Here is a 10,728-nt window from a genome sequence, read left to right as displayed (position 1 = left end):
AACAAACTCTTAAAACTAGCGTCTTTCAACCTAACATCAAAGTTTAATATATTGCTCGGACAAAGTAAAACTGTCTGCAGCGAGGTAAAAGCGTCCAACATCAACAGGATATCAAGGATTGATCGTTCGGTTCGCTTAATCTTCACATCACCCCTTAAACTATGAGAAGCACGAAGAGAAAATCACATGATGATAGCTGTTTACGATTATGGGAATAGTTGAAGCTGCAGTTGAATGTAACTATATTTTTTAGAGAATCATACGTACCTCTTCTTGTTATATCATGCCCCATTGAGGAAGCTAGCAATAGAAACGTCAGGCACACGAACAACATTTTGATGCTAACACAAAACTGAACAACCATCCTAAAAATTTTATTTTATAGCAGGAGATTTCTGGGATCCCTTTGCCTTTTAATTGAGTAAATCCAGCTAAACAAACCTTACTTCGCTCTCTAAGCAGGTGTGAAACCATTCGGTATGAAAATTTAATTGAGATCAACAGCTAGTTAAGTTTCACATCTTGACGTGAATTGTCGCCTCTCCAAGTCGCTATCAGCTGATCAAACGATGTCGATGAAAACGGCTAAAGGTCATTAGCACCTGAGGTATCAAATTCCTCTTAAAAAAAAGTCATTATTTGATTAATAGACCAGCTACTATAATGTTACTGCCTTCTGATTTCTACGCAAGATTAAACCATAAAGCAATTACTTTTAGGAAATAAATATTGCAAAATTCACTCTAAATTGACCAAACGGAGAGTCTGCGATTTTTTATATTGACTCATTTCTTAGCCGGATATGATGACGTGAATTTCTTTTGTCTCAAGCGTCTTTTCTCTTTTTCTTTATTAAACGTTGCTGGCCCAAAAAAAAAACACTTTCATTCCGCTCTCCATTCATTTTATAATTAAAGCGGTATTTTATCTTTCACCATGGACGAGGGATGCCACGATCCAGGATATATTTATCACGATTTTATTTATCAAGCTTTAATCCATTGGTCATCATTTCACTTTGCTTTTATGCATTCCTTTGTAATAAACTTTGAAAAGTGCCGACAAAACAGTTTGATAAATATTGATACACATCCAACCTAAGACATTATTCATACCATGTACTTTAGGGAACGATGTAGGTCGAGAGTAGATCATTCTACTTGTTTTCCTCCGTAAAAAGATAAGACTGGAATGTTTCTCAGACATAAAAGTGTTCCTGAAATAAGAAGATAATGTCCTCTTGATCGATCTCTTCTGAAAAAGTATTATTGCCTAGGGATTACCCTCATTTTAGATCTTCAGTTAAAAAGTTCTTGCTTCATAAAAAAAAATACCGGCATTGCTAAATTGATTTTTTTTTTTAAAACTTTGATTGATAGGAGGAAAAGAACCCTATAAATTGTACTTGTGTGAGACGTGTTTCTGAGAGATACGACGCAGATTAAGGAATGGTAAATTCAAGTTATTTGGACGACTTCCCTTTTATGAAAAGAAAAGTATTTGGAGAAAATATTTCTCGTCGAACTTAAAATACATTTGCTCCACAAAAAAACATATTTATTTCTTTTATTTCAGCATATAAAGCTGCAAATGGATTGTAGGTTCTAGTGAACCGCAACCAGTTGATTTTAAAGAGTTTTATTGATGTTCATCTTAAACCACTAATTTATCACAATTATTATCTTAATCACCATCATGGATCCAGCCCTTGGATATGGTGGCCTAGCAAATGAAATAAAGTTATTTACGTTAATGCGTAATTCATATCAATAGAGAAAAGGTACAGCAGAAATTATGCTTGTTACTTATCAACGCTCAGATTTCATTATGAAGGGGTCTTATCTTACATAACAAACCTTAATGAAACGGTCTTACAGAAAAGCTATCTTTCTTATTTTCTTGTGAAGACTTGCTGACTAAATACGTTAAAAGTTAAATGAAACCTCTGAAAATAAAGAATGCAAAAGAACAAGAGATTACATAATCTTTCGATAAGTATTAATGATAAACTTCACATTTGGGTGAAGAAATAAGATAGAAACATCCCCAGACCCTCAAAATCTTAGCATATCTAATATCACTTTTTGCCTTACCATCTTATTTTTTATTGCAGTTGTAAAGCTTGTTCGTCTGTTTCCTATCCAGCGTGCTAAGATGTCTCCGCTGACCGATTTTTGCTCCTCTTTGCTTCGGCTCAATGGTAACTTTCCATGGAGGCCAAGCAAAATCACGCTTGCCGTAATGCATTATGGAATTGTAGTCATATGGGGATCCCAAACTGTCGATACTGTAGCTATATTTGTTAAAGTTGTGTGCTTGGCCTAAAATAACAGGATCAGATTGAGTTCTTCATAAGAGAAAAACTTTCCAGATATCTAATAACTGAACCCACAGGCTATCATCTGCTTAATCGAAACTATAACAAAGTATAAAATGGTTGTGCATTAATAGGAAAGTGACCGTCAAATTCTGTCTGAAATCATACTCGTGATTAACAATCGGACTCTCACTTTGCTATCGTCCGATTGTGTTTATCATTCGCGTTATTAAAGACTCACTCAGTACTACTACTATTATTAAGCGACATCACTGCGATTGTAGGGGAACTCGAAGAGTCATTGTTGAATTTGTGCTGTTTTAGCAAACTAGTTGAGCCTCGAGACTCTTTCCTCATTTTTTTCAGCATTAATGTTCATTAGCTATTTCAGTACTGGATTAGTAAAAATTACAGTTAAAGTTGGTTCACGGCCACCGCAAAGCCACTTTTTGCATTGAAGGCGACGTTTTCAAGTCAACTTTGCTGTGACCTTTTAATTTTTACGATATGTCGCTCATGATCTGCGGCACTTGCATGAATCTTGATTACGATAACATAAAGCTGACCATACCCTTTTCAATATTATCCCAGTGAATAGTCACATACTTGTCACGATCAGGTCTACTTTGCTCGTGGTACATTCCTGCAACCATAGTTAGCCATATAAGTAAATTTATATTGGCTTTAAATCCAATCAGCACTTAAAGTGTAAACTTCCTGCGGGAAAACCAATCCATGGATGAATTGAGGAGGCAATGAATGGTTAGGTTCAAGAGGACGGACGAAGAAATGGCCAAAGGAATGGGAAGATGAATAAATGAATGGATTGATGGATGGGTGTAAAAATCAATTAAAATAGTGGCTGAGAGGAAGGCTTGAATAAGGAAGGTCAGTTTGCAATAAAATATTGCCGCTCTGAATTAGATTACCGAGAGCATGTCCAATCTCATGAACGGCTATGCCATGTGTGATGCAGCCAAAACCCAGTGAGATTTTTTGTTTTCCTCCCAAACGACCAACGCCTGTTGAGTAACATCTGAAAAGAGAGGGTAGGAAATATTTCATACGAAACCATAAACTTTGTCATATTACAGTGGTAACATTTCCAATAGTTGTTGTCGCCTTTTAATATTGATAATATTTTGGTAATATTGGTAAAGGGATCCCCTTACTCATCCTACTGTTTGCATACCAGCTAAAACTTAAGATATGGTTAGCGTACATCGTGCAACCACCGACCACTTGGGAGGTTTGCTAAGCACTCAAGAAGCTAGAGTCGCACGCCAAACATTTCTATTATAATATTGAGACTTTCAAACATTTTCTGTTTCGTGTAGAAAGTTGCCGTGAAAAAAAAAAATGCAAAACAAACTAACGTCAGCATTCAACTCACGGGCAAATGGATCTAGTGTATACGCCAAGAAAGCGCGCGCTTTCATAAAGCTTTCTCATAAAACTGGCTCGCCGGACCGGTCCGTCAATCCGTCATAGTTACTAATTATGATCCCAGTTATACATTCGGGCTGATCCAAGGGCAAAAAGCTTAAAGAAAAGTGTCTGTATATGCTCAATAACTGCCATACTACTGATTTAAGAAGGAAATCTCTAAAATTCTTACCCTTTTCCGACAAAGAACTCAATATAGTCCCTTTCGTATCTTCTTTCTTTAAAACGAATGCAAGTAAATTCTTCCCATTCTCTTATTGCGCTGTGAATAATTGCTCTCCTTATTGGCCTGACTGAAATGAAAAACATTCAGAGGATTTTCTATTTTAATTGTATTATTCTGTCAGTTTGCGCTAGTGGAATTAATGTATATTGAATAATTCCCTGAGGTGACCGTCATCATTCGTTATCGGAGGCGCCCTCTAGTATGAACATACATGTTATGAAAAGAGACAAATATTGAGAGAAAAAAATTCCCTTGATTCAGTCTTGAGAAAGTATCAGTACCTGTCAGAATATGGAAATGAAAGAAGAAAATGGTTATGCAGTGTGATAAAATTCCACTTACTAGTATCGATGGTGTAATAAACGATTCCTCTCGGCCACAGCCTATAATTGCTGTTCGATAATCCGCGAGAGCTAAGACCGCCATTGGGGCCTAAGCCTTTCTTTACTGCTTCCATCTGTTCTTTTGTGAGCAGTATGTCGCCTTCGAACATTTCATACTGATCGGAGGCATCTGAAGTAAAGAAATGAGGAGAGGAATTGGAAACCATTGACTTCAACAAAAATTTACGCGTGTACACTATAGTATTCCATCGACTTAAGAACTTAACTCAAGATTTTGGTAAGATGGAATTGAAACTATTTGAAGCAATAAATTTTTTTTAATATATGATAAGGACAGGCTGTCACATGAACACGATATTGTTAAGATCTAGAAAAGGTGTAAGATATCCTGTGAAATTCAAAGAAAGATGGCTTCAGGATAGTCCATTGCAAAATTCATTTGTCTTCACCAAGAGAAAACGTCTAACGTAGGAAATGTGGAATAGAACTTAGTATGGCATAACTTTCACAGTAACACTTTACATGTGTGATGATCTTCCACTTAAACACAGGGAAAACACAGGGAAGCACTCTTAGGCATATAAGACAACCCTACTTACCTCTTTTTTCTACAGAGTACTCTAAGTCTTGTACCAATGAAGAAGCCACAAAGAGCAAAGTAAGATGCACGAGCAACATATTGATGCAGGGTGAAGATTCCATCCTGACTGCTTCTTTTTATAGTCGTCGATTACTTTTCTTGTTAATTAGGTACATCCAGCTAACTAAATTTTTCTTTTTTCCGCAGTGCAGGTGTCGAATGATTGAGCACGAACTTTTAATTGAGGTAAATAGCTAGTTCAACTTCACGGCCCGATCAAAATTGTGGCGTCCTTTGAGAATTTATGAGCCGCTGTCAGTTGATCAAACGAAGGAGACATGAATGGATGAGAAAGGTCATTTGCACCTAAAGTAATAAATAAGTTGTTCTAGATCTCTGAATTCAAACAAATTTCTTTGCTCATTTGGCTAGAATATATTAGATCTATTTCTCTCGTTAAAATGTCATATCAAAACGTAATAAAACAAACCTTGTTTGACTGAAAGATATGAATTTAAAAATTATTTATGAATTTTTATGAATTGAGCCGTGAGATTGACAAAATCGCCGAAATTATTGAGGATGTCCAGAAGAAATAGAGAAACAATCTCTTCCTATAAAAAGTTGTGCAATTTCCGAATTGGAGGTTTTGTTTCCTTTCCTTAGAGAAATTTTCAACTGCTCTATCTTAGCAAGGTGCAAAAGTGAGATCGGTGCAAATTGGTCTCCATCGATCGCTTAAAAGAGTAACTGTTTTGCGAAAAATCTAGAAAGAAATGACGAGTTAAACCTAACTGAAAAATGAGAAAAATGTCGAATTAACGTAAAGATTTGAAAGAGATGGAAGTAAAATTTCTGAAGAATCTTGAATACATATATTTAAATCAAATTAAGTGTTAAGCTAACTGAATAGGTTAACACCTTTAGAAGAAGAGCGGCTGGATTTATACAGTTGAGGTCACATATCTTTCATTTGGCAAAAGTTAATTAATGTTTCACTGGAATATGCACATATGATTACTTATAAAATATAAATTTCATCCGTACTTTTCAGCATGAAAAGGTGGAGGAAAAAAAGGATCTCTTTATAGACTTTCGACGCCGCCAGTTGAACAAACGATACATACATTTATGTGCGCAAAAACCGTTTATTCCAAATGACCGTGGTAAAGTGCTGACTCTTTTTCAACAAATATTTTTGTTCGACTGTAAAAATTATATTGCTACTCTTGAGACACTATGTCACATTAGAAAATTGCCACCGAAAAGTGGACAAGAGAGACTTTAAAAGTAAGCCACTAGTGTTGCAGCTATCATCCGTTTCTAAGTTGTTTCAGCTAAGTTTGGTCTCCTGGGTTAAAATGGTAACACGTAAAGTCATAAAAAATGATACTCTTGCGATGTATTAGGTGACAATGATGGTAAGTGCGCATCGCAACCACCAAATGTCAAAATTTCCATGGAATTCTGCTATGAATACAAACATGAGCCAACAACTAAGAACAAAATTAGATGTTTGGCGTTTGCAATTTCAAGGTAGATTGGTGTCATATGAGGAAAAATTTGGTACGTCAGCATCCCTCGACTCTCGCATGGCCGGGTCTGATTCTCTGTTAACTGTTTTATAATTGAGATTTTTTAAAGACTTCTTGTGGAACTAAAACCTGTGATTATCGTTTATATTTCCATTCACCTCTCACTGGACCATGATCCAATGCTTCTACCTACAACGAAAACAGTGCATGCTCAGTTCAAAGGAAATTTTGTAGTTTGGTTTAAGACAGATCGTGGAACGAATTCTTCACTGATGATACAATGATTTTGGCAACTTTTTTCTACACACCTTCTTTTTAAGACTAGATATGACAATCATTTTCATCATCAGTGCATATCGGATAACATAGGACAAAGATTTTGTGAGTTTTGGCTTTCCGGTCGGGATTGCAAATAGATTAGCAGGGAGCTAGCACATAAGTGCACCGTTGTATTTTGTGCGCGGTCACTCAGCCCACTAAATAATGTGAGTTGTAACAAGACAGTCATATTATGAAAACGAAGGTTTTACAATCAGCAAATGAATGAAGTTTCGGGGTCATAATGTGTTGGATATCTATTTGGAATGGGGGAAGCAGGGGTGAAATAAACTGACTTTTTCAACGAGTTACAAAAACGCTTTTCCAAAGCAGCAATAGGATATTCTTTGCTACCTTCCAATAAGTTTTATTTCTTATTGCAATCATAGAACAAATTCATTTGCTTGACATCCAACGCACTAAGATGAGATCGCTGACCGATGGATGCGCCATTCTTGGTTTTGATGGTAGTTTGCCATGGCCACTTTGCAAAGTCACGCTTCCCGTAGTGCATTATAGACCCATAGTCATAGGGAACGCCAAGGCTGTCGATAGTTCCATGACTATATTTTCTGAAGTTGTGTTTCTGGTCTAAGAAAAAAGTAAATAAAATAAAATGATACGACGACAACAACAGCAACGCTGGCCACAATCGAATGCGCTTAAAAAATACGCTGACCTACTGGAAAACTCTGTCTGAAAGAGCTCTTTAAACTTAATCAACTCAGGATCTTTACTGGATAGTAATGCAAGGCGGATCTAGTTAGGTTTCTACATTTATTTACGTGTCTGATTGTAAATGAGACGTCGTTTGGCAGCTAAGCCTTTCTTGTTCGGTCGGTTTTGTGATCCAATACTTGCTTAAAGACCGAAACGTTTTTGGGTCATGTTTCATCCGTCTAAGATAACCACTCAGTTTAAGTTTTTTGTAATGATTTGGATGCTCAAAACTGTCAATTGAAAATTTTGATCAGAAATAGTCCAGAGCCTAGTCGCGAGTTTAAGGTGAATTTTTCGGTTTCGGCTGTGTCACGTGATTGACGGACCGCGCTATTCAAAACTTGAAAAGATATTCGAATCTTGGCTTTTAAACGTACAACTTCTGACACGGGTGAAGAGCACTAAATGGGTTCTCATGTACTTGGAGTCTCACCATCTTTAATATGGTCCCACACAATTTCCACATATTGATCCCGGTCAGGTCGACTTTGCTCATGCCAAAATCCTGTAATGAAGTCAAGTAAATAAATTGAATTTCTATATGAGGCACGCTTGAAATACCGTTTAAACTATAGGGACCAGATGAAATCGGTAGTTCAATAATCGTATGATATCAAGTTAATTTTTCCCTTTTTTAGTCCATTCTGTCAATTTGTAACTAGTAAAACAAGCTACCTAACGATCTTTTGAGTCATTTTAACGTTATGAAGAAACGCCTTAAAATAGAAGAAAGCCTTTAAAATGATAAGTTGCAATGATGGATATATTGAAGGAAATATGAAAAAGGGAAACGAAGATGGTAAACTGTGCGAAAGAAACTCGACGACTTCAGACACTTGACACGAAAAAATTCAAGGTTTTTTACCGCCCGGTACCAAGAAATCAGATGAAAAGACTTGATACAGTAATCCCTTATGAAGTTTCCGATCAAGGACCTTAGTGAAACAAAATTGTTCCCCTCTAAGATATATGTGAGGTTTGAAGGTTCCTTTTATCAGAAACAGTCCAGTAAATATTCAAGAAATTCTTGACATTGAGTGTTAAGCATTATTAAGTAGAAAGGGTGGAGTATGTTATCAAAAACTGCATGTGAATAGTTGAACCACCGACCCAGAGCATGTCCAATCTCATGTACAGCTATGCCATGGTAACCACAGCCAAAACCCAATGAAATTTGTTGCTTTCCTCCAGTCCTTCCAACATATGAATAACACCTAGAAAAGCGGCAGTAATGATGGAAAAGGAAGAACTGTAAAGATAACTTTAATAGCTTAGAATTTATTATTTTTTCAACACTGAGATGTGGCTGAGTCCTTTAAAATGTTTAAGATTCCGTCTCCAGAACAGGCGTACAGGCACATTTAGATCCTAGAGGCATACCACGTTGTATAGTACAAGGAACATTAGTCAAACTCCGATTTGAAACGCCCAAAAATGAATGAAAAAGGGGAACAAAAAAAGGAAAATTTTACAAGGCAGGCTGATCAAAGAGAGAATTTTGGAGCTTTGGGTGATTTAGTAATACAAGACACCAGCGTTCGTTTGCAAGAGGCCTCACCCTTTGTCAACAAAGAACTCTATGTAATCTCTCTGATTTGTCCTCGGAACAAACTTGATGCACGTCTTCTGCTGCCACTCTTTCATCGCGCTGAAAATTGCTCCTCTCTTGTACCACTTATCTGTATGTTTGAAAATAAAAAGTCAGTTTTTTATGAATTACAATGAATATTTGGTACATTTATTATGGTAGCTCCTTATTTTATGACAAAAGGATCCCAGCTGCCCTGCTATGACGTCCACTTGAGAAACAGAAGTTAATTGTGCATTAATACATTAAAAAAAACAAATCACCTGCACTGTCAGCCAATGTATAAGGAACAATGCCGTTGGGCCATTTGCGGTATTTTGACAAACCACGTGTTCCAGCAGCGTTATTAGGATCCATTCCATTCTCGGCTGCTTGAATCTGCTCCTCCGTAAGCCACATATCTCCCTCAAAGACGCGAATTTTAGATGAGCCTAAGAAAAAGATAAACAACACCACAGAAAGAAGGATTGTAATGAAAAGTTCTTCGACAAAAGCTTCATGGAAGGGAATACTTTTATGTTAATTTAAATTTCAGAAAACGAGCAATGATCGGGGAGCGAGTTGGGTCTCAAGTCACTCAAAACTTAAATCATAGAACTAAGAACTCGGTCAGCCGAACAATTTCTTCGGAGACATTTCTGATGAAATTCCAAAAACCTTCATTTTGTGAGATATTTATTGTTTAAGTATCAATTAAGTTTGATGATTAAAACTATCATTTTTCACTTTACAAGTAATATGAGTATTTTTCTTCCTCGAATCTAATCAATTCCATTTGAGCGATTAATTCCATTCGGTTGAAGATAAAAACTAAAAATGGTCAATTGATCATTAAATTATCAAGAAGAACAACAAACCTCTCTTTTCACGGTCATTGTGTTCCAAAGGTGATCCAAACGTCAACATGCAGAAAGCAACCAGGAAACAAAATAATAAAGTCATTTTGACGCAACCTTTCCAGAGAGATACGACGCGAGAAACCTCTGTGTGATTTAAGACTTGCTGGAAATTTGCTTTGATGTTTTTTTTATATGTATACGAATCTAAACATAGTCACTGTTGTTTATCGAATCTGGTCCAGCTTTACTAACATTTTATGCCCAAATAAACAAATGAAACACACAGCAACAAAAAAACCGCCAGCAGTAAACAGTTGAGTAAATTCCCCTTAAAAATGCCACAAAAGCTGGAAAACAAACTAAGATAAAAAGGTAAAAAGATAAGATAGGATCGACCCTTCTCTTTGAATACAACAAAGCATTGGAATAAAATAATAAAAAATTAGACGCTCAGAAGAGGACGGCCTATACAAAATGTAGACGGAGACTTAGCTGCGTTATCCCAGTGCTTAATAGCGCAACAATGACTAGAGCTTTGGTTTAATTTTCAAACGCAACTGTTACAAAAAGTAACACTTTTATTTACAAATTCTTAAAAAAACACCTGCATAAGTGATTGAATACGGTGAACCATAAAATTTTTCGTGAAATTTTATTTACACCAAGATGGCACATATCGGCTCCGTTTGAACTCTACACGCATGTATGTTAGAAATTGTTTTCATCAGCTTTCATCCTAGATCACGACGGAAAGATAATTTTAACAGACATTTTCCTGGTTCCGTTGAGGAATAAACATTAAATTTTAATTTGGA

At 36.3% G+C, this 10,728-nt stretch overlaps 3 protein-coding genes across 3 annotated transcripts in view; all 3 read right to left on the bottom strand.

Annotated features, from left to right (window-relative positions):
* LOC113673494 (zinc metalloproteinase nas-15) overlaps positions 1-292 on the bottom strand; it is a 2,501-nt gene extending 2,209 nt beyond the window's left edge. The window contains 1 exon segment of the mRNA XM_089198635.1: positions 268-292. Coding sequence (XP_089054761.1) covers positions 268-292 — 25 coding nt within the window.
* A 1,390-nt stretch (positions 293-1,682) lies between these two features.
* Positions 1,683-5,211, bottom strand: LOC149049646 (zinc metalloproteinase nas-15-like). Its single transcript, XM_089198700.1, has 6 exons — positions 4,332-5,211; positions 3,936-4,056; positions 3,247-3,353; positions 2,889-2,960; positions 2,094-2,321; positions 1,683-1,722 (listed from the first exon to the last, which is right to left on the bottom strand). The coding sequence occupies exons 1-5, from the start codon at positions 4,537-4,539 to the stop codon at positions 2,098-2,100; spliced, it is 732 nt and encodes a 243-aa protein (XP_089054826.1). The 5' UTR covers positions 4,540-5,211; the 3' UTR covers positions 1,683-1,722; positions 2,094-2,097.
* A 1,901-nt stretch (positions 5,212-7,112) lies between these two features.
* LOC113673436 (zinc metalloproteinase nas-4) lies at positions 7,113-10,088 on the bottom strand. Its single transcript, XM_027189847.2, has 6 exons — positions 9,932-10,088; positions 9,338-9,505; positions 9,045-9,165; positions 8,597-8,700; positions 7,920-7,991; positions 7,113-7,357 (listed from the first exon to the last, which is right to left on the bottom strand). Exons 1-6 carry the CDS (start codon positions 10,014-10,016, stop codon positions 7,134-7,136), a joined length of 774 nt encoding a protein of 257 aa, XP_027045648.2. The 5' UTR covers positions 10,017-10,088; the 3' UTR covers positions 7,113-7,133.
* Positions 10,089-10,728: the final 640 nt, after the last annotated feature.

This window comes from Pocillopora damicornis, chromosome 2, assembly GCF_964200805.1.
Source record: "Pocillopora damicornis chromosome 2, jaPocDami1.2, whole genome shotgun sequence".
NCBI classification, from domain to species: Eukaryota; Metazoa; Cnidaria; class Anthozoa; order Scleractinia; family Pocilloporidae; genus Pocillopora; species Pocillopora damicornis.
This window is presented reverse-complemented; position numbering and strand designations above follow the sequence as displayed.

Bases quoted from the DNA above. Each gene is read 5' to 3' on its own strand.
- LOC149049646 (XM_089198700.1), bottom strand. From the start codon at position 4,539: ATGGTTTCCAATTCCTCTCCTCATTTCTTTACTTCAGATGCCTCCGAT. The intron at 4,057-4,331 runs GTAAGTGGAATT...TTTTCATTTCAG, and splicing joins TTATTACACCATCGATACTA to TCAGGCCAATAAGGAGAGCA. The intron at 2,322-2,888 runs GTATGGTCAGCT...CTGTTATTTTAG, and splicing joins CTGGGATAATATTGAAAAGG to GCCAAGCACACAACTTTAAC.
- LOC113673436 (XM_027189847.2), bottom strand. From the start codon at position 10,016: ATGACTTTATTATTTTGTTTCCTGGTTGCTTTCTGCATGTTGACGTTT. The intron at 9,166-9,337 runs GTGATTTGTTTT...TCAAACATACAG, and splicing joins TACATTGGCTGACAGTGCAG to ATAAGTGGTACAAGAGAGGA. The intron at 7,992-8,596 runs GTCGGTGGTTCA...ACTTCATTACAG, and splicing joins TGAGATTGGACATGCTCTGG to GATTTTGGCATGAGCAAAGT.